The following is a 24,387-nucleotide window of genomic DNA, read 5'->3' on the forward strand; positions in this document are numbered from 1 at the left end:
CAACAATTCTCACATTGTTCCGCCGGAGATGGTTTTCCACATCCTCAGCCCTCTGCTCCAGGGCTCTGGCCAGACCAGCAGTCTGTCTGGACTCCTTGGTCAGGGGGGGAATCTGATCTTCCATGTCGCTGACTCTACTGCAGTGGTGCGCTCCCTGACCTTCTGGAGGTCCTGCCGAAGAAGGGAGACAGCTTCGGTCAGGCCCCCAAACTGCTTCTTAAGGTGGTCCACCGAGGCATTGCAGCGATTTATGGCCCGTAGTATGTCCGCTAGCGTGGGCTGCACATCCTCATCCCCATCCCCCTCCTCCATGCCATCCGGGATCTCAGCAACACAGGCCTCATCCCCAGGCTCAATCCCTCCCGGGATGACTGGCCCAGGGTCAGCAGAGCTGGCAGCAGCGCTCGAGTCCTTCCCCTTCCCCACAGAGCCAGGGGATTTTTGGGCATAGAAGCGCATGTCGCGCTGTGGCTCCTTCGGCGGGTGCTTCGGGGGTTTAGAGGACTTACTTGAGGAGGCAGACTTCTCCGAGCCTTTGGAAGGACGCTGCGGGAGGCCGGGTGCGGCGCCATCTTGGTTCCCAGGCATCTTGATGTCCCCGCGGGTCTTGCGACGGAGCATCGCCCAGACACAAGGAGAAGAGAGTCCCGGCGTGTGCCCTAAGGTGCGGGGATGCGACGGTGACCCGGTAAGCAACTGTGGAGACCGGGGAAAGGATCGTAGGTACGGATACTAGCGGGAGCTTGGTGAGCTGCGTCCTCTCATGTGCCGCTCCAGGCCACGCCCCCCCAAACTTTGTATTTGATATCAGTAGATGTTTAGCTGTTTCTGCTTGAGATCCCATGCAGGGCAGCAGGGGAATGTATGTAACCGCTAAATGCAGGAATCTGTAAGAAGATGTAACCACTGTCAGCCTGTCATCTCCGATTAATATTTATTCTGGGGGGCATTACTGAGTGCGGAAAGCATGGGGCAGTATGTTTTCTTTAATTCCCTCTCTCCCTCCCCCCCCCCCCCAAAAAAAAGCCCAATTTATCATTCTGTAAATCTGTGACTTGGTTATGATCTAATGCTTGAATAGGATATGCTTATAGCATAAATATGGACATTCATTACAGCGGAACTTTACTCTCACGGTCAACATGAACTATTTTTAATCCTCAAGCTGCTAGCATTAAAAAATAGATCAGAAAGTATATCATATTTACTTGTTTTAAACTTTAATTTTTACTTTTCTTCAGTTACTTCCTGGTTTCCATGCCTAGGCAAATAATGTCATACATCCCAGCAGTCTTCAGGAGGGGAGGGAGGGTTCTAAGCTCAGCCTCTCCATGAGCTAAGGGCAAAAGGATTCCAGGAAGTAAATGATACATGAATCATCTGCCCTTACTCAAGATAGCCACTGCCAGAAATGCCATGGGGTGTTTTTCAAGATTATGTCTCAGCAAAATAAAGCATTGAGACATGGATGGATGGGTGAGTTTGCTTTAAATATTGAAAATTAAATAGCATTTTTGGTTTGTGGTGCTCAGACGCAGTAAAGTTCCACTTTAACCTTAAGCTGTATTATATAGAATTGTCAAGACGGTTACAGTTCAGCTTTAAGGAAAAAGGTAATATGAATTTAATAGCATCTCACATTCACCCCTTCTTAAGTAGTACATCTGGAGCCTTGTTCTTGCAGCATACTAAGTAGGGACAGGAGAGATTAACCTGCAATTTATGTTCTGTTCTAGAGGATGCACACAAACTTCATTTAGGCAAATAGGTTTTGTGATCTGTGCCCTTAAAGAGTAGACATGCTCCAGAGAACTATGACAAGTAAAGTATAGTAACTTAATATTTTATTTACCAAGGTAATCGGCCATAGCCAGCGTAGGCTGCGCCTCTATAGACAATGGAAAACTGAAACAACCAAAACAATCAATAACCAAGCTGCATTATGCACAGAACAATTGACTCTACACTTTAGCACAGCCAAGTTATCTTTTAATAGCTTCTCCACTGTAATATCCTATACCTAGATTTATACATGGGACAGTCTAGAAGTCCTTTTGTTTTGTTGAGTCAGTACCTTTTGAAGGAGACTTCAAGGCTCTGCTAGTCCCTGCTAAATTTCCACTTTATTTGATGTAAATACAGTGTTGTTAAAAAGTTGAAAGCTGTATTCATAGGTATAGCCATGCTGGCCTTATTTAGAAATAAAAGTGAGATGCTATTACATTTTATTGGCCTGGCATTGTTACTCAGTGGTCAGCACTTTTATCTTGCAGGTCAGGTCATGGGTTTAAAGTCCATCAGGAACTGCGTGGAGTTTCTGTGTTTCCCTGTTGCATGGTGTTTTATCACGGTTACATGATGGTTTACGTTTTCTGAGTTGTATTCGAGATGTGCTAAGAGAGATCACACAAATACTTGTAAGTATAATATTTAATTAAATGATGACAGATACAGATATTAGAAAATAGTGGCGAAAAGGCATCTTTAGGTAAGTATTTTTGATATGAGTTCCACCAACTTACGCGGTGTGGCACAGAAAAACCAGACCAGACACATGCATGATGGTGTTCTGGAGACTAAATTGAATATTCCAAGTTTTAGCTGTAGTATATAGGATCGGGAACAGGTTCGCCGCGCTGAGCCAAGAATTGGCGCACACAGATTGAATTGATAGCACCAGGTCTCTTACCGTGTGAAGATAGTTCACAGAAAGCATGGATCCTGGGCACACATGGTATTGAAATCTCCAGAGGTCTCCATCCGTTTCACTTTCTGTTCATCTGTCGGCTTGTGAGGGCACAAATGGGAACAGATCTTCCGCTTACCCAAATATTTGTGGACAATGGTGTGCACTGTGTCCTTGCTAATGCCAAATTCCTCTGCCAATAATCCTAGAGTCTGTCGCTGATCTCGTGCCAGCATTTGTCACACTTGCTCAATCATCTCTGGGGTTCTGCCTGTCAAAAGCCAACCTGAACATGGTAAATCCTCAGTCGTTTTCATCCTGTTGCAAAAGCGTTTGAACCAGTCATAAACACATTTTCTGCTTACGGCTTCCGTTCCAAGTGTTGGTGCACTTGCACCAACATTTCATGCGTCTCGGTCATCGGTTCCCCAAATTGTATCAGAACTTGATGATCACTCCTCGCTCCATTGCACTGTGACCCTACCTCTCACACTGACTACTTTCGACTGCCCACAGTGAGTTTACCCTGATGGTCACGTGTACTCCACGATAGGTGGCGCTTCTCAAGGTGTCTCTGGATAATCCATGTACATGTGCGCGCACCTGGCCTATGTTGTCATTGAGATATCAGACCATTCTCCAAACTTCTATACAAAGGTTGTTCATTATATACAAATATTTGTATATAGGAACAATGAAAGTATTTTAGTTGGCCAAATAGGAACCAAAACATAGAAAATGTGCTTAACCCTGTACAAGGGGGTACCAATTTGTTCCTCTTCATACACTTAACATTTGCTGCTCTCAGAAGCCTCTAAACCAGAGTAACATTATAGGCAATCCTTAACCCCTCTTATCTGACCTCCTGAGATGTAGAGACATGTTGGGGAATGTACTAGATCTCACACTTGGGAACTCAAGTCAAGAACTGTTTTTTGGACTTCTAGATGGATAGTAGTTCTCATGACAACTAAATGCATGTGCCCTCCAATACACCACGCAGGGCAGCCATCAGGGGGGGACAGGCCATACACATGTAGGGGTCCCAGGCGTTCCGAGGGGCCCAGCCCCCACCAACGAGACCGAGTTGTTGCAGCTGTAGTAACTAGCAATTGGTAAAGCAGGGCGGCTGCAGAGTAAGCTGAGGCAGCTGAAGGGATGTCTCTTTGCTGGATTGTGCTGTCTCTTTGTTGGATTGGGATGTCTCTTTGCTGAAAATATGAGGCTGTCTCTTGCTAGATTGGGATGTCTCTCTGCTGAATATATGAGGCCATCTCTTTGTTGGATTAGGATGTCTCTTTTCTGAATATTTGAGGCCGTCTCTTTACTGAATTTGGATGTCTCTTTGCTGAATATATGGGGATGTCTCTTTGATGGATTGGATTTATTTTCATATATTAAGTTATAAGAGTTTTAAAATAGAAGTGGGTGCACTGAAGGACTTGGTGGGATGGCCAGTAGGTGGATTCGGTGGGACGGCCAGAGGGTGGGCCCTGCGGAATGTTGGTGGTCTGATGGCTCCCCTGACACCGCGCTTTACCATATTTCAGTAGTTGTAAGTATAGATAAGTGGAATGCAGTTGTCACTGAAGTTTAGGCCTGTAGCTTTCTTTATTTTAAAGTAAATAGTTGGGTACATTGGGATGTAATCCCCAAAAGACTTAGGGAGCACCTGCTGTAACATACGGTAGTATTGAAGAATTACAGTAGTGTCAACTATTATTTGACTCCGACATCTTTTACAGCCTGTGCAGAGTTTGCTAGTGCTATATATGTATTCTGCTGCCATTTTGACTTTGTTTTCAGCATTCTTTGTTACCTAAAGCAAATCGATAAGTTTTTTTTTTTTTTTTTTTTAACTCTTGGAACACTTCTTGCAGATGTTACAAGAAACCCAGTTTGGTGGATATTTTTTGAGTATTAAAAATGTTTCTTTGCCCTATTTCACCTCTCTGCCCGTGACCCAGTTCATGACAGGAAGGTGGCCAAACAAGTATAAAAATGTTGAGACCGTTATCTACAGGCAAAACTGCAGAGCTCCAAATATGTTCTCCTAGCCAATCAAGTACAAAAAAGGATTTCTGAAATAACTAGCTACAAGCAAAACTTGCATGGCAGCAGAGTTCAAAGGGTTTTGCACTGAACTTCTATTTCTTTACCAGTATGTCAATATACAGTATTTAATACAATTGAATCTTTATCTCTCTGTCACTGTACGGATATTCTTGGTTACCTTCTAAAGTGGTTACTTGAATTTTTTTTTTTTTTTTTTCAATGTTTTATTGATAGAATATTGCCTATAATATGCCTATTGCACATTTTGCATACGATAGATACATGGTACACAGCAGTGATACTTTTTATGAGTGAGTGAGGTGTAATATGTAAATACTTCATTCTTAAAATGCTCCAATACTGCCTGACTAAATCCCTGTACATACGGGGAGGTTATAACCATAAAAAAAAAACGTCCGTCATTCGGCCGGCCCCCTTGTCCAAGTATGGCTGGCTTCTGTCGGACGAGCATGCTGGAAAACCAGCAGCCGACCAACTCCCGATCAGCCCTCTCAGCGCAGTGTTTTGGCTGGGGGGTGGGGGGGGGAGGGGTGGGGCGCCCAACCCCCCTGTAAGAAGACACCAGCTCAGTGGAGGAGATCGCTGTAATAACGTTGGGCGTTAGTATAGCGGATCCGACCAGAGCTGACAGTTTTTTTTTGTTTTTTTTTTTTCATTCAACCCAAGAAAAAAAACTAATAGTGTGTACCAGGCTTTATAAGAATGTATTGAGCCTCACATGGATAAGCTCTTTTCATGCAGGCAGAAGGGAACCCCACCCTAGCAAAGTAATGTAAAAAAAAAAAAGGCAGAGTTTGAATGCTTTCACACTGCTTCATTAAAAAAACACAGTAAAACAAATATGGGTTTTTGCCACTTTTTTTGATGCTTTTGTTATGCATTTTCTGGACTCCTGACTCCAGTCATGCACCTGTGTAATTTGGACATGTGACTCAAATAACACACCAAAAACACACAGCAGGTGCGTTTTTTATAGCAACCAATGGAAGATGTGTTTTTGGACCTTATTCCTTTCTTATGGCATCCTTTACTCCTGTAGGTCATATTCCAGGCACCAAGGATTCGCTAAGGCCGGCAATACATAAAGCAAACTTCTTTCCTGCAACTATCAGTATTGATGCGACAGTGGTGCGAATCCCTCTTGTCGGGGCCATTGTCTTAGATAGTGAGATAATTGCTAGCTGCTATAGCAGCCTCTAGCAATCATCACAGGTAAAACCTGGCCGGCTGGTTGTACCCAAGTTGATCGATCAATCAACTTGCTACATTCAGGCTGCCCATACATAGTTTGAATTTCAGCCGGTTCTTGTTGAACCAGCAGAGATTTGAAACGTGTATGGCCTGCCTAAGGCTGGCTCAGGGAAAAAGAGCCTGAACCTTTGAGAAAATCCATTGGGCACTACATGTGAGGTGGGCGGTGATGTAATCATGCTGAGACCAAGTAGAGCTGTGTATACCAAGGATTGTGTTGTGAAATGCCCATTTTTTACTTCAGAAATGCAAGTGGATTTTTATATAGAAATAAATACTTTTTATTAGCGATTTGCACTATAGTTCTTTCCTCTTGCCTCAAATGTGATTGACACCACGCTGAGAGCTATGGATTTGGAGTGTACAGCCAGTGGGAGCGGTGCCACTTATAACACTGCAAAGTGCATATAGACCTTTAATTAGTGAGGTCCATTCAATTAGATGAGAAGACACTCATAGGTGGAGTGAAGGGCACTGTGGTGATCAGAGGCAATTACTGAAGGGCTTTTGGTGTATGGAACTGTACTTTTTTTCACGGACCTTGAATCATTTATTTATGGACTGTGTATATATTTAAAAGAAAAGATGGCCTTCCGTAATTTTATTATATAAAGATGATTTTTTCACTGTTTTCAGATATTTATTTATGCACTATCATTTTAATGCACTTGCTGCACTTTTTTTGTGACTTTGTATATTTATTGCATTTTGTGCAGGTGGTTGGATGCATAGTGGTGCTAGCTGCTTCCTATAGTATATAGAGTTGAGTAATAGGTGGTTTATACACAGGGATAGCGCAGAAAGTTTTTTCACATTTCATATATGGATTCTCCAAATTTATTAAAAATGAAAAAATCATACGTACTAAAGTAGTCACAGCCTATGCTCAATACTTTTTTGAAGCACCTTTGGCACCAATTACAGCCTTACGTCTTTTTGAGTATGATGCTACAAGCTTAGCACATTTTATTTTTGGGCAGTTTCTCCCATTCTTCTGTGCAGGACCTCTCAAGCTCCATAAGCCCCCCCCCCCCTCCCCACCACCAAATTATTTGGACCAGTGCACAAAGCAAGGGGTGAATTAGAGCAGAGACCAGGCTTTCTTGTCCAACATCAGTGCCTAACCTCACAAATGCACTTCTGGAAGAATGGTCAAATATTCCCATAGACACACTCCTAAACCTTGTGGACAGCCTTCCCAGAAGAGATGAAGCTGTTATAGCTGCAAAGGGTGTGCCAACTCAATATTGAACCCTACGGACTAAGACTGGGATGCAATTAAAGTTCATGTGTGTGTGTAAAGGCAGGCGTCCCAATACTTCTGACAATATAGTGTATGTGTGGGTGTCTATGTATCTGTTTATTGGTCACACATCTATTGACAAGTGGTCATCTGTCTAACATGCTTCTGCTTTGGTTAGTTAGCTTCCCCTGCTACTGCTGAAGAGGAAAAATGTAAAAACTGATTGTACTTTTTGTACCGTCTCAAAATATACTTTTTGTTCACAGACATCTTTTTATATGCACCCTTCTAGATCTGTTGAGGTGTAAAAAAAAAGCATAATGTATAGGAACTAAAGATAAAAGTGGTAGTAAATCAATCTAGAAAAGCCTGGGTGACAAATTTTGAGAATCATGGGTAAGATTCACGCTAAGATTTGAATTGCATGGGATAGTTGGAGAAATCATTGATTGAGTCAATTACTAGAGTAAGAGATTAGAGTAGTAAGACATTTATCCATGGCTATTCCTTAAACATCATTCCCTTCATTTTCATGTAATGCCAAAGCTATGTAGTAATTTGAATGGTAATGAGTGACACCACAGTGTATGCATCGAATTACATAATGAAAAATATATTTCTTCCATGGAGTCTGGCAACATGATATATGCCTCGGGTCAGGTAATGAAAATGTTTAGAGAGTTTCCAAGCAGCGAAATGTTTTCATAATGCTTTTCTTAGTGTTTCTTTCCAGCTTAATTATATGAGGCAGTCCTAGAAAAGATTTAGACAATTATTCATTAACCACAAAATGTCTCGGAAATGCTTCCAGTGCATTAACATGTTAAAATGTCCTCCACAATGAGAGGACATAAAACTCAAGGATTTCTGATATGTTTTCTCAGCAGTTTTGTCTACAAATTATACATCAGCTGATAAAAAATGTTTTGGACTGCAATCTGTCTAAGGGCAAAGTTAACGTTTGTTGAACTTTTTGTTAAAAAAAAAAAAAATATATATATATATATATATACATATATATATATATATATATATATATATATATATATATATATATATATATATATATATATATATATATATATATATATATATATATATATATACACGCACACACAGTATTTCACAAAAGTGAGTACACCCCTCACATTTTTGTAAATATTTTATTATCTTTTAATGTGACAACACTGAAGAAATGGCACTTTGCTACAATGTAAAGTAGTGAGTGTACAGCTTGTATAACGCTCCATTCACACCTGAGCGTATCGTTTTCAGGTGTTTTCTTCAGGCATTTTTTCGGGCTTTTTTCAGGTGTTAGGAAGCAGGCATTGACATCTAACAAAAACGCTTGTAATCTGCCAAAAAAGAAGCTCATGTACTTTTTTGGGCTTCAGGCGTTTTGCTTCAGGTGACAAAACGCTCAAAACAGGGGCCATTTAAATGAATGTGATTTTGCTTGTTGGGCGTTTTTGAGACTTCAGAGATGAGCGTTTTACAAGCTGAAATGTGCTCAGGTGTGAACAGGGTCTAACATTGTAATTTGGTGTCCCCTCAAAATAACTCAACACACAGCCCTTAATGTCTAAACAGCTGGCAACAAAAATGAGTACACCCCTAAGTGAAAATGTCCAAATTGGGCTCAATTAGCTATTTTCCCTCCCCGGTGTCACGTGACTCGTTAGTGTTACAAAGTCTCAGGTGTGAATGGGGAGCAGGTGTGTTAAATTTGGTGTTATCGCTCTCACTCATACTGGTCACTGGAAGTTCAACATGACACCTCATGGCAAAGAAATCTCTGAGGACCTACAAAAAATTATTTTTGCTCTATATAAAGATGGCCTAGGCTATAAGAAGATGCCAAGACCCTGAAACTAAGTTGCAGCACGGTGGCCAAGACCATACAGCAATTTATTAGGACAGGTTCCACTCCGAACAGGCCTCGCCATGGTCGACCAAAGAAGTTGAGTGCACGTGCTCAGCATCATATCCAGAGGTTGTCTTTGGCAAATAAATGTATGAGTGCCGCCAGCATTGCTGCAGAGGTTGAAGGGGTGGGGGGTCAGCCTGTCAGTGCTCAGACCATACATCGCACACTGCATCAAATTGATCTTCATGGCTGTCGTCCCAGAAGGAGGCTGATTAGACCAAGATAAGCCTATTTGGTTCAGTTGGTGTCAATCGTGTGTGGCAGCAACCAGATGAGGAGTACAAAGACAAGTGTGTCTTGCCTACAGTCGAGCATGGTGGTGGGAGTGTCATGGTCTGGGGCTGCATTAGTGCTGCTGACACTGGGGAGCTACAGTTCATTGAGGGAACCATGAATGCCAACATGTACTGTGACATACTGAAGCAGAGATTGATCCCCTCCCTTCGGAGACTGTATTCTAACATAACGACCCAAAAACACACCTCCAAGATGACCACTGCCTTGCTAAAGAAGCTGAAGGTAAAGGTGATGGACTGGCCAAGCATGTCTCCAGACCTAAACCCTATTGAGCCTCTGTGGGGCATCCGCAAACGCAAGGTGGAGGAGCGCAAGGTCTCTAACATCCACCAGCCCTGTGATATCGTCGTGGAAGAGGACTCAGTGGCACCCTGTGAAGCTCTGGTGAACTCCATGCCCAAGAGGGTTAAGGCAGTGCTGGAAAATAATGGGGACAACACAAAATATTAACACTTTGGGCCCAATTTTGACATTTTCACTTAGGAGTGTACTCACTTTTGTTGCCAGCGGTTTAGACATTAATGGCTGTGTGTTTAAGCAAATTTACGCTGGTATACAAGCTGCACACTCACTACTTTACATTGTAGCAAAGTGTCATTTTTTTCAGTGTTGTCATGAAAAGATATAATAAAATATTTACAAAAATGTGAGGGGTGCACTCACTTTTGTAAGATAATGTGTATGTATATCATACTTCCACAAGAACGCTTTATAGTAGTGGTTCCCAAACTGCCGTCTCAATGCAGCTACCTGCTTTCCTTTTAACCAGCTCTTAGTGAACATTTCCTTTTACTGACACTATTGATGGTGCACAATCCCTCCCTCTAACACCAACAAAGGGGTACTATTCCTTCCACTGACCCCAACTATGGGGCACTATTACTTCCTCTGACAGGGAACTATTCCTCCCACTGACACTTTTGATGGAAAACTATTTCGCCCACTGACATTATGGATGGGACACTGTGTATTTCCATTGACCCCAACTATTGGGTGCTATTTCTGCCAGTGAAACCAGCGATGGAGCACTATTCCACCCCAAACCCCAGCAATGGAGCTCTGTTCTTGTTACCCTTATAACCTTATTGACAGGGCACTATTCCTCTCACTGACCATATGGATGGGACACTATTCCTTCCACCTACACCAATAATAGGACACTCTTTCTTCCACTGAAACTGATAGGAAGTTATTCCTTCCACTTACACCAATGATGGGCATTATTCCTTCCACAAACACCAACAATGGGACACTATTCCTTCCACAAACGCCAGTGATTGGGCACTTTTCCTTCCACAAACCCAAAATGATGGGGCATTATTCCTTCCCCAAACTCCAATGATGGGGCACTATTCCTTCTACAATTGCCAATGATGGGGCACTATTTCTTCCACAAATGCTAGTGGTGGGGCACTGTTCCTCCCAAAAACATGAACAATGGAACACTGTTCCTTCCACTGACACAAAGGATGGTTATTGTTCCTCCTCTTCCAATGAATGCAGACACTAGGTCATTTTTTTTTCTATCAATGATGCTGTTACATATTCTACTTCCACTGACCACAGTCTGACCCCATAAAGTTTGTAGGACCGTGAAGGTGCCTTAATTTAGAAAGTTTGAAGACTCTTGCCTTATATATGGTCACAAATTATTATAATGTATGCCGATACAGGGGTTTATTTACTAAAACTGGAGAGTGTAATATTTGGTGCAACTGTGCACCAGAAACAAATTAGCTTCAGGTTTGAGCCCCCGTTCACACCAGTGCGACTTGCCATGCAATTTGACAGTTCCACATCGCATGGCAATTCGTACACTATTGTTAGCAATGGAACAGTTCAAATCAGTACGACTTTGCGGTGCTGCACCGATTGGAAAAAAGGTTCCTGCACTATTTTTTCCGATTTACAGGTGGGACTTGCATAGACTTCTGTGCATGAAATGGCACAGATGTCAGCCAAGTAGCACCTGAAATCGTGCTGACCTGCTTCTTTGAAAACGTACTACTTCAAGTGAAGTAGCATGATTTCAAAGTAGCATTGTGAACCAAGGCTGATTGCCAAAGCTTAATTGAACAAGCTGAAGTTAGAAGGTGATTGGCTACCATGTACAGCACCAGATTTTGCACTCGAGTTTTAGTAAATCAACCCCAGTGAATCTGAAATGACCATACCAAGGGGCTGTCCTTTTTATTACTTTTGGACCAAGATCTCTGAAACACAGTGCTGGTTAACAGAACAATGGGTTAAACTCTCCTCTTCTCTGTTGATGAGAGATTTCCATGTTTATGACCACTCTGTGGTATCTCTGTGAGATACCATACAGTCAATTAGTGTCTGTCAAAATAAAGAAAATAAATGGACAGTGTCTGTTTCAAGTAATCAACAAAGCTGTAATATAAATGATTGTTGCTGTCACTCTAAATAAACATAATAGCTTAGCTTGAAAGGTAGAAAGCACAGCCTAGATTGGTTTGGTAGAAAGAAAACAAAACATAGCCCCTTGTGTGACAGTTATTTGTTTCTCTGTCCTTATAGATCATAAGTATTGTCAACAATTAAGAGCAAAATGAGTAGAAATATAAAACTATTCAAACATAAACCTGGCTGTAAAGGAATCAGGATGTAGTTAAAACAGACCTTGCACCAATAACCAATGGTCAGCTACTGTATCGGTTCCCCCTCATGCAAAACTATTTGTTTTTTTTGACTCATCATTACCTTTAACTTTTTGGTTTTTATGTCCATTAGCATTGGCCAGTGATGATCCAACTCTCTTCATATATCAGCCGTGAAGTGCAACTCCTGAAGGGGATCATCAAAAGGCTGCAGATAGAATATATAGACCACACCCAGCAGAAATGGTTAAGGACTATGGGCATAATCAGAAACTGCAACATGCTATAGTAACTGTTGGAGACTGGGACCATGCTTCAAGAGACAGGCATTGATAAGGAGACACGTTATTAGGAAACTGTTAGAGATCACTACTATTACAGGCCATTTTCAAATCAATGCTACCAATAATTATGCTCCCAAAAACCTCCGTAAACATTACTTGTGCAACATTTGATATTTCTCTTACAATGGGATCGTCCGGTTTCCCTGGAGGCTGCAGAAAGCCTGTGGAGCGATTTTGTAATTATTATTAATTATGTATAATTGTATATTATAATCACCTATTCATATCTCTGTTGAGGTCTTTCAGCCTGCCCAGTGTTGCATAACATTGCTTTAAATACTTCCCAGACCTGCAGTTCAACCCTTATGTGTGCATGGCACAGTCTTCATTGATTCCGGTAGAAGCATTTTGAGGGGTTCCATTTGCAGCACATTACAACTATTCACAACCTAAATATAGGTGTAACATGGCGCAGAAGGTGAAGTTAGCCTTTAAAATAATCATAGTTAGATGAACCTAAAAAGGACCTGTGTTGATGGGCTTGGCTTTTGTTTGCTTCAAGTGGGATTTGCATTTCCAACAATTGATCTGCTTGAAGTAGGTCAGAAGGAGGTCAACTGTGGGTCCGATGCACCTGAAAGCTCAAGTGTCTGAAACGAATGGCATCATCACAGACACAAAGCCTGTTATTACAGGCCCTAAAGTGCTGCTATGCAATTCCTGGATCAAGACCGTACTACAAAAAAAAAAACATTTTGAAAGTATCTCTAGGCTTCCCATGACCTTCATCAATCTCTGGGCTTAGGTTATTTGTAACTACTGACTCTTTGTCAAATCATTGTTTAAGCACACACCCTCAAGTCCCATAGTGGAATGAAGGTTCCTGACATACCTGTGCTGTATATTGAAGTAATGTATGTAATTAAATAACCCTAATTCCTAAAAGGTTGAGATGCTGTGTAAAATCTCCATAATGCAACAGAATGCAATGATTTGCAAATCTCATAATCCCATATTTATTCACAATAGAATACACATCAAATGTTTAAACGGAGAAAATTTTCCATTTAAAGAAAAACCTAAGGTAATGCTAAACTTGATGGCAGAAACATATCTGGAAAAAAGTTGAAACAGGGCACCAAGAAGCTGGCAAAGTAAGTGGTACTAACAAGAAAGAGCTGGAAGAACATCTTGCAACTTATTAGGTTAATTGACAACAGGTCAGTAACAACATGATTGGGTAGAAGGCCTCATGCACACTGGACATTCTCAAAATGTCAGTAGAAAGCTGTAGAAGGTGTTTTTCAGCTTTTTTGCAGTAGCGTTTTTTACCTTTTTTCAGCTATAGAGTTTTTCTTTTTTTTTAGCAAAACTATACTCCCAGAAAAGCTTATGGCTCAAAAACGTTGATAAATGCCGAATAGCTGCGTTTTTTGTCGTTTTTCAGTTTTTTTTTCGCTTTTTTTAGAGTTAGGGTGTTTTTACAGCTGAAAAACTCCATCTAAAACCCACTAGTTCTGGGGGTTTTTCCAGCCAGAAAACTCCCCTGCCAGAAATGGCTTATAACAGCCTGTGTGTGCATGAACACATAACATCCTGGGAGGTTTACTGGCTGCAAAAAAAAAAAGCAGCTGTAAAAACGTACAGTGTGCATGAGGCCTAAAAAAGAGAATCTTAGAGAGTCAGAGTGTCTCAGAAGTAAAGATGGGCAGAGAGTCAGTGTGTCTCAGAAGTAAAGATGGGCAGAGGTTCACCAATCTGTGAAAAGCTGCATCGAAAATTTGCAGAACAATTTTAGAATAATGTTTCTTAATATATTTAAAGTCTTTTAAAAAAAAAAAAATCAGAGAATCTGGAGAAAATTTTGTGTGCAAGGGACAAGGGCAAAACACAATTTCGGATGTCCATGATCTTCAGGCCTTAGGATGGCACTGCATTAAAACAGGCATGGTTCTGTGATTGACATCACTACATGGGGCTCAGGAATACTTCCAAAAATCATTGTCTGTGAACGTAGTTGGCTGTGCCATCTAAAAATGCAAGATAAAGCTCTATCATGCAAAAAACAAGCCATATCTGAACATGATCCAGAAATGCCACCGTCTTCTTTGGGCCAAAGCTCATTTAAAATGGTCTGTTGCAAAGTAGAAAACTATTCTGTGGTCAGATAAATTGAAATCTGACATTCTTATAGCTCATATTCTCATTGCTATCTGCGCTCACTTCAAAAGCTTGCATCTCTGATATAAGGGTACGTTAGTGCATATGGAATGGGCAGCTTGCACATCTGGAAAGGCATTATCAGTGCTGAAAGATATATCCAGTTTTTAAAGCAGAATATGCCCCTATCAAGATGGCTTTTCAGTGAAGGCCATGCATATTTTTGCAGGACAATGCTAAACTGCATCCTGCATCTATGACAACAGCATGGCTTTGCCATAGAAGAGCCCGGGTGCTTAAAGCAGAACTTCATTCAAAAGTGGAAGTTAAGCTTGTTTGCTTCCTCCCCCCTCCTACTTCCCATTTGGTACTTAGTTTTTTGGGGGGGAGAGGGTACCTGGTTTTGACATGCACCCATTCCCACTTGCACCCGGATTGCCTAGAAAATCTAAGAGGTAGTCCCCCCCCCCTTTGTCCACAGCCTTGTGTGACACATCACAGGACCCAGAAGACTGTAGGACCATTCACAAAGTGCAGTCGCAAGGCTTCACAGTTCGTTTCCCTTAGTTAAGATGCCAGTGCTAGGGACCCGAAGAATGGGCTCGGTGAGGACAGCACTGGACCCCTGGAAAAGTAAGTTTCCTTGCATTAAAAGTCAGCAGCTACAGTAATTATAGCTGCTGACCTTTAACTTTCTTTTGTGTAGACTAAAGCTCCTCTTTAACTGGCCTGCCAGCAGTTCAGACCCTTCACCGACTTAAAATATTTGGCACATATTGAAATTAAAAATACAACAAAGAAGAATGTAGAGCAGTTAGAATTCTAAATCATTCAAGAATAGGACAACTTTCTCTCCCAAAACTCCAGTAATTGATCCCCTCAGTTCCCAGATGGTTACAGAATGTTGTTAAAAGAAGAGGGGAGGCTACACCTTGGTTAAACTGGCCATGTCCCAACATTTTTGAGATGTGTTGCTGCCATAATTTTTACAATTCGCTTTTTTTCCCTAAAATGGTACATCTTCTCATTTTAAACATTTGATATGTTTTCTATAGTGAATAAAATATGGGTTTATGAGATTTCCAGATCATTGCATTCTGTTTATGTAGATTTTACACAGTATCCCCACCAAGAAAAGCTCCCTATACATTTTTTTTCTTTTTTAAGTAATCTTTATTTTTTCAATGCAAGATAAATTAAAATAACAGACAAAAACTAGAACATCAAATGTACACACAAATAGGATAAGAGAGCAGAGCAATACCAACCAAGAATGCAATGAATAAGCATGCGAGAAAACAATCACAACTGGTAACATGTTCCGACACCAGCCGGTACTGCCCATGCTGGGGCAAGCGGGGAAAAACCAAAATATCCAAGCAAGGGGAGGGAACAACAATGGAGGGATAGGAGGGGGGGGGGAGTGAGGGAAAGGAAGGGAAGACGGGGAGAAAAAAAGGGGGGTGGTGAACAGGGTTTAAGTCAGAAGAAATGGAATGTCCATTGGGGCTGCAATATCCGAAAGGTCACAGGGTAACAGCAGTTATACTGCAGCAGAGGGTGCATAGTGCATCCAAACCGCCCACTCCCTATACATTTTAATGTTTAGCTGATCAAGATTATTTGGAGAAATGCAACCAAACTTTTATAAGATAGAGCGATTTCAGACAGGTGGTCTGACACTATCTAACACAAGACAATGTGAAGGTCAAGAAATGAATGTTATTTTCATTTTTCCTGATAGGGTTCCAGAAAATAAATTTTAAGATTAGAAAATCACTTTGCTCAGATCAGTGGTCTTCCGTTCAGAACTGTGCAGTAAATAACCCTGAGACAAGCGGCGTTTGGAAGTCACTAGCTTTTTCCCACAGAAAATAAATTCTGAAAACGTGACCATTGCGCGCGCGCGCGTGTGTGTGTGTGTGTGTGTGTGTGTGTGAGATTATAGATTCATTGCACAATTGGAAAACTACAACTTCTATGATTGGGTAGCTTGGGTACCTCGTAAAAAGATCACCTTGTCAGCTGCTTAACCGTGTAAATTGTGGCTGGGAACTTAATCATGAACTAACTATGGGTGTCTAATAAAAATAGACATCAATTACTTAGACCTAATGCTGGCAGCACATAGATATCGTTCTTTGTGCTCCAGGGAGGAAAGAATTTGTGATCCAGCAAGGAATCTGAGCTGGGCATTTCTAGCATGCACTATTAAAGAAAATGGTTTCAGGTGAGGAGAACTTAAAATTTAGAGTCTTGAAGCTTTTATTTTTATATCCCGTTCCTCTAGTGGAGCTTTTATTTTTATTGTGTTCTTCATATAAATGATCACAATAGCCGCACAGTCTAGCATTTTACCTGTCAGTGTGCATATTGTTATTTAGTACAAAAAAGAAGCCCACTGTTTTACCTGAAGCACTCTTTCTCAAGGTGAGCAACATTTTGTGGTCCACGGTTAAACCTGAACTCCAGACCACTAAAAGTTCTGTCGGGTTATATTTTCTCTGTGACCACATTGGGGAAATCCTGCTCTTCCTGTCCCTGTATCTGCAGTTGATGAAAAGGCTACAATTTCATACATATATCTACAAAGCAAAACGCCTGCCAACTAAGGTGGCATGTTCACAAAATGTAGTGACAATTAGGACTTCCAAATTGGACTCCAAAGATTTTTTAAAAAATATGAACTTATGAACTCAGGTGACAGTTGCTTGAACACAAAAAATATAACTGAAGACTTGGGACAAATAACTTGGAGGAAATTTACTTTGGGTGCCATGTCCAAAAATAAAAGGCAGACAGAGAGCAAAGCACTAGTCACCAGCATTGCCTGTGGTCTCCCTGCAGCTGGTGTTTTCCCATTATGGACTTACCATGCCATTGTTCTCCATTGTGTCTCTGTGCTGTGGCAGCCATCTTGGTTGGCAGAGACAGAGCTTTGCCTATTCTTGTCTCGGCCTTCAGCATGAAGCACAGTAATGTCATCAAAAAATCTCACTCTAAATCTTTTAACACTAGTAGCCACAGGCAGCAGTGGCCGCACACTCCAGATATACAGCTATGAGTCTGTAGGTACAGGTGTGCATAGGCAGATTCACTTCTTAAAAGATATATATTTTTTTTTTTTTTTTTTCCCCAAGAAGGAATTCCAGACAAAAAGGTATTTTTCAGGGTACTACTTAGCAGTATTAATTTTGACGTCAAATTTTGATTTAGGTTTAGTCTTTTGACTTAAATGCCATTTTAGTTTTAGTCATCTGAATTGTTTTAGTCGACTAGAATTGAATGGGTTTAGTTAAAGTGTAATGCATTATTTATTAATTTCTCTAGAATTGCCAAACTAATTATATACTCCTGGAATAAAAATCTAATAACATGTTATTGTTTATGGTAATAAAGTGTTACTATACCCACATCAGTAAAATCAGTCTGTATATGCAGTAAAGCATGCTTGTTATACTGTGGAACCTAAGAGGTTAATCCCCTGCATTGTGTAAAAAAGCTGTTTAATCCTGTCTTTGTTCCTTCCCTTCTTCCACTGTCCCCAATCCATCTCCTGATGGAGCAAAGGCTCGAGAACAGGCTGCACATGCTCAGTTTGGTGTGCGTTTTTTTTTTTTTGCCTTGAAGAGTGCATGTGATCAGAACAGGGCCAATCAACACTGTACAGATAGAGGGCTGGGGTCCTGCAGCCTTATAGGACAGTCAGAGCAGAATGAAAACTCCTCCTACAAGCTTTAACCAGACACTGATAGAAGTCACAAGACTTCTCTAACTGCTGATGAAAAAAAGGTAATTAGCAGTTTATAGTTACTAAAACTATTGCGTTTCCATGTCCTGTGGGAGACCAGATATAGTGAATGCATGGTCCTGGTTTTAGTAACACATTAAGGTGTGAACATGCACTACAGACACAGCAGTTGTGATATATAACCTCTTTATAAAAGTACATTTCATAAACTTTGTATAACTTTAAAATCTAAAAAACCCCAAAAAAACTGTAAACTCTATTGGCTGTAATGCCATTGCACACATTACCCTAATGCAGTATAATATCAACATTAAATATTAAGAAAAAACAAATAAGAAAAGGCTTTTTCTGATTTTTTTTTTTTTTTTAGCAGCTTTATTTGATGCCCTGTACTTATTCTTATGTGGTAGTGCCGTGTTAATTTTGATGTTAAATTTCAATTTTGTTTTAGTCAGTCTTTTGACTAAAATGCCATTTTAGTTTTGGTCATATTTTTTGTCATTTAAATTGTTTTATTTGCATTTTAGTTAACTAAAATAGTGTTAGTTTCGCTGATGAAAAAAAATAAAAAATTTGCAGACAAAATTAACACTGCCGCTCTGGCCCAAAGAACATTCCTAAATGTTCCCCATACCATAGCAGATATTTACTTATTGAGTTAATGTCCACTTTAACCCTATTCCAGCCAACTATGTGACAATATATCATCTTAAATGGCACAAACATGATGGTAACTGAGATACCCCTGGAGCATGACACTGCAGGAGATACACTGAGCTGGAAAATGTTATCCATTCACTAATGACCTATGTTGATAAAGTGGAGATGAGGCAGTAACAGTGATTGTGGCTGACATACACAGAACAGTGGATGCATATATTGGTTAAATAGAAGATTGCTGAAAAGTCTGATCTGCTTGGTTGTGAACTGCTTTACTCTTTAATATTAAAGTTTACAAAATTATTTCATATTTATGGTTTATTACAACTTGAAAACTTTTACTGTATAAAAAAATTAAAATGCAATAATATTTTTCCACGGCATGCCTCAAGCCTAGCAGTGTCACTTTGATAGTAATACATGCTGCAGTTTTATGTAAGTGAAATATTTTGTTTTCCTCTCCAGGACCGATGCATCCATGCAAACACACTTAGGAGGAGCACCAGTGCTGTCACCTCATTAATCTGAAGCCGTACCCACAAGCTCATCATCTTTAATGGTAAGACTGTGTTGCCTGAGGTTAAGGGATTTCCCCTTAATTTTGTATTATGTGTTTTTCAATAAATGCTAAGTTATGATTTACGTTTGCCCTTTTGTGGCATATTTGCATGATCATCTTGCCTACACTCATTTTATTACATTCTTTCTAGTAGTTGTTAGACAGTGCAGTAAGCATCCTTGCTAAATGTTTCGCAAAAAAATAAAATCCGCTACCAACTAAGCCAACCTCGCTGAGGTCCGCATACTCCAAAATAGAGATGGGCTCAGGCATGTTCGGGATCCTAGTCCCAACCCACCTGCCCGATCCCGCCAGGAAGCCGAGACACCACTAATCACAGACCCTTCCCGATCTGCAGCTGCACAGACTAGAATGTGTCTCAATGCCTGTGATTAGCGGCGTGCAGTTTTGGCTTCCTGGTTGAATCGGGGCAGGTGGGTTGGGACTAGGATCCCGAACACGCCTGAGCCCATCTCTACTCCAAAACTTGCAAGTTACCTCAGCTGATTTAGCTAGTTTTATATCAATGCAGATGGGAGGAAGGATCAATAGAGTGCAAATACAGACTTTGATGGTTCTTACCTCTGATAGATCAGTCACAATGTTTTCGCACGGGCTTTCCGATCAGGTCTGCCTGCTAGTTTTTCAGGCGGACCTGATCGGATGCTCAATGCACCCATATGGAGCAGTGGATGTCAGCGGAGACATCTCCGCTGACACCCGCTACTATCTGATCTGATCCTGTGATTGAAATCCGGACGGATGAAAACCCTATTTTCCTTCCGTCTGGAGGATTGGATAGGATCGGATGAAAATGGATAGGTGGTCCGTTTTCATCCGATCTCCCATAGAGGAGAGTAGGGCTCTGACCGCTCCATCTCTGCAAAGTAAAGGAGACCGAACTGTCATCCGCCTGCTCAGTGGGGATCAGCGGATCGATCCCCGTTGAACAAAACTGAGTCCGTCGGGCGCACCACCCGTGTGGAAGGGGCCTATGGAAGAGCTAACAATGGGTGGACATCTGATTATTCCCATATACTGTGCAACTATTAAAATCAGAAAATGCCTCACATATTTCTTGTTTTCTTCTTTATATAACCGTAACTGAATAGGTTTTGTTCAATGATAAATACTTGCAGTGGATGCCCCATGTCCAAACACTTGTAGCAAAACAAGAGGATCTGTAAAGCATAATTGCACAACCTGCATATTTAGGGAAAAATACTTTGCTGCAGGTTTTTACAACATTAGCATATGTGGGTAAGATCACATCCCCCATATATTTGTATATAAAAAGAGAGCTACGTTCTAGATTCAGCCAGAAAAGTCAGATTCGGTTTACAGCTGCAAAGACCAAAAAGTATATTTTCCAACACTGCAGTGATACGTGACGCCAAGCTTGTCATACAACGCTGCGTCCTTCTAACGTTTTCTTCTTAGAGTAAAATGATTCCATCTGGAGAAGTGGCTGATGAAGTGCTTCTTCACACAGAGAATTACCTTTTACTCACAAAGCTCTTCATAACGTTTCCCCAAATCCAGGCTGAATTAGGACGCTCTATCACAGATCAATGAACATTACCTAGATTCATTGCTTGTAATATCCGTTTTATGATCATGGCCAGCCGTTGAAGACCAGTTTGCCCTCAGCAACTGCACTTTTTTTTGTAATAAAGCAACAGATAGTCAAGGATTTGTGATTCACTGGAGTTATACCATTACGGGAACTAATGTATTGAATTATCTGTCAGGCTAAGGTGTCAGATGTTTGACATTATGCAAAATTCGATCAATGTTTTTTCTTTGAGCGGTACTCCAACAGGGAGACAGGTCTAGGTTATACATTGGCAAGAGAGCTAGTTTTCTGTTGCAATGCGACACTTAAAACTTGCCAGTGGAGTACATCACATGACTGCCCCAAGTTACATGAGCCTAATTATCGCTCTGATTTACCTTTCATTTTAATTGCATTGCAAAGTAAGAGGAATGTCTGGAGTTGAAGTACACGTCAAGGGACCATAATGCTATAGGACAGGCTACAGCATTAAATACCTTTTTCATTTTTCCTCCGGTACATGGGTACAACAAATCACAGGATGCGGTTACATTCGAATTTCAACCCCTCTAGATAGTTTTGAGATTTTCTCACCCCTTCTGATCTTCTGTATACCAATTGTAACGATTCAGGGCGATTGAACTCAAATGGTGCATGCGATTTGAAGAAGTAGTGTCAGTCCAGGCTGCGCTTTTAAAAGGCATGGCAGCCCATTTTTATTTAAAGAATGGAAAATTCACAAAACCACAGCAATTTCCCTCGCAGGGGTTCCACCATTACTGTATATGGTAAATTCAGCCTCCTGGCTTACTCACATGCCACACGGCTGTTTCAGGCCTCACACGTAGGCCTTAGGTCTGATCCTCAGATTAACACAAGTATCCTTTGGCCAAGCTCCCTTGTAGCTTCCTTGGGATCAGCTTCATACTGCGCTGTTGTGGACTACATCTGCCTCCTGCAGACCTGTACGCTCTGGCTGCCAACTGTGGCCTCTCTCACTCAGGGAAGGTAGGAGCCCTCCTGACTCCCATTCACAGATCTCGTGTCTGTCGGTTGGAGTCCTCCTGACTCCTGGGCCAGACCTCCTGTCTGCCCGGGTGCAGCTGTCTCCAACTGGGAGCCCTGATTGCTAACCCTGGAAATAATATGAACCCAGCCCACAGGTGTGCAATCAGCAGGCCTGTCTTAGGCCCCTTTCACACAGGCGGACCGTTCAGATCCGCCTGTTCGTTTTTATGGCGGATCTGAACGGTCCCCCCATGCATCTCTATGGGGCATCGGATGTCAGCGGAGACATGTCCGCTGACATCCGATCCGTCAAATCTGGACGGATGGAAACCCTATTTTCCATCCGTCCAGCGGATCGGATAGAATCGGATGAGAACGGACCGACGCTCCGTTCCCATCCGATTCCCCCATAGAGATCTATGGGGCTGTGACAGCTGTGTCTCTGCACACATCGCAGAGAACAGCTGTCATTCTCCTGCTCATTGGGGGATCGGCGGCTCGATCCCCCGCTGAGAAAAGCGGAGTCTGTTTGACGGACACACTGTGTGAAAGGAGCCTTAATCAAAACCAGGCGTTGATTGCTAACACACACAGTGACCTGGGGTTGCCTCTCTACACAATACTAAGATTGGTGTAGGACTGAGTGGTTAGTATGAACATCTGGAAGGTGGCAGGTCAGCCCACAGCCCAGGAAGCTGATTGACAAACATTGCAAAAATAACATATTTTAGTTAAAGTTCAGCGTATGTCCATTTGCATTGAATGCTCCTCCCCTTATGGGGTAGATGATTTTCATGGTACATTAGCGTTTAGCAAATTAAAAGTGTCAGGCTAGACAGCTGTATTACTACACCAATACAGAATATTGATTGAACTATTGTGTATAGCCCACCAAACTTTTTGTAATGAAATTCTTCAGCCTAAAAAGCTGTTCTGGATATCCTCTGTTCTTCGGGGCTCCTTTGACAACTGTGTTGCACTGCACATTGTGTGCACAAGTTGTAACACACTACAAAGCAACAATCAGAAATCTAATTGGAAGCTATTAGATGCAGGTCGTAGTTTGGGTTCAGATAACCACAAGTTTACATTAATTTTCTTAAAATTGACAATTTCAACAATAATATTTAAGCAATATTGAACTATTATTAAAGCAAAAGAATCTGCAGAAATCTATTTTTATCCTTGCCCCTTCACATGTAACTTTTTTCTTATTTTAACAGTTATTTGGTTTTTCTTAACAATAAAATTGGAGGAAAAAAAGGTTAAATGAATATCATGAATGTTTTTTTGTCATCTTTCTGTGCACTGGCCTGTAGGAGAAGTCAGATGGAGCCAGCACATTACTGCAGTAACGCCCACTCAACAGTGATTGACATTTAGCAGACATCATGTCTACCCTAATGCACACAGCTTTGCCTAAATGTAAACCGTAAAAGACAGTAAATCAGATGCTGTGTGTTGCATGTGTTTGCAATCCAGATCACACTGCACACAACATAGGACACAACTCTAAGCACCTCTTCCATACTCCGGGTTCTGCCTAAGTGGATATTTGCGCATACAGCAATTCATTCTATTCACTGAGAAAGAACATTGCATTTACACATTGAGAACAATATAACAACTTATAGCATACTGTTCACTGCACATAGAGTCCTCTGTAGTAACCCTTTCTCATCCAGAAAAAAACTGTCTCTATGGAATATGTGTGCACCACAGACACAGCAGCAGTGATTGACACCCTCTATTTAAGGCAATCATTGGGTGTTGTAGCAGACTGGGTATTTGCAGACCAAGAGTGTATCTGCTGCAATGCCCTTCATTGAAAATTTAAAGGCAAACAATGGGGAGTGGAAGAGGAGGAAATGAAAAAGCAGCACACGTTTCTTCTAGAGGTGCAAACAGATGAGACCGAAACTGGGCAGACTGGAGTTCTCTTTTAATGCTGTATAAAAGACCTCATTGCACTGTGGTAACTGTTTGTTTTTTATTATATCCTAGCTTAAACCTATTCAACTATGACATTCATGTGTAAAGGGGCCACACATGAGCTAAAATTCTAATAGCCCCACATATCCCTAGCAGGCTCATAAATACACATTTGGCAGGCCAGCTTGAACTTACAGTGTGGCTGTGGCATATGGTTATCATTTGCCACACAAGATGCATTTGGTTATTTGTAGAAGTTTCTTTACTAAAGATATGTTTGGCAAACAGTGGCGTCACTAAGGGGGTGTGACACCCACTAGAGGGATGACACCAGGGGCGAACTGCTTGGTTGCTCTGATGCCCACTGAAAGGCTGCACTG

At 41.3% G+C, this 24,387-nt stretch overlaps 1 protein-coding gene across 3 annotated transcripts in view; it reads left to right on the top strand.

Annotated features, from left to right (window-relative positions):
* DIPK1A (divergent protein kinase domain 1A) overlaps positions 1-24,387 on the top strand; it is a 253,970-nt gene that overhangs the window by 158,091 nt on the left and 71,492 nt on the right. For all 3 annotated transcript variants that reach the window (XM_082265810.1, XM_082265811.1, XM_082265812.1), the window contains one exon: positions 19,419-19,512. In XM_082265810.1, the coding sequence (XP_082121936.1) occupies positions 19,510-19,512 (3 nt within the window). In that variant the 5' untranslated portion in view covers positions 19,419-19,509. The remainder of the gene's footprint in view (positions 1-19,418; positions 19,513-24,387) is intronic.

This window comes from Pelophylax lessonae (genome assembly GCF_965119305.1).
Source record: "Pelophylax lessonae genome assembly, chromosome: 8".
Lineage (NCBI taxonomy): Eukaryota > Metazoa > Chordata > Amphibia > Anura > Ranidae > Pelophylax > Pelophylax lessonae.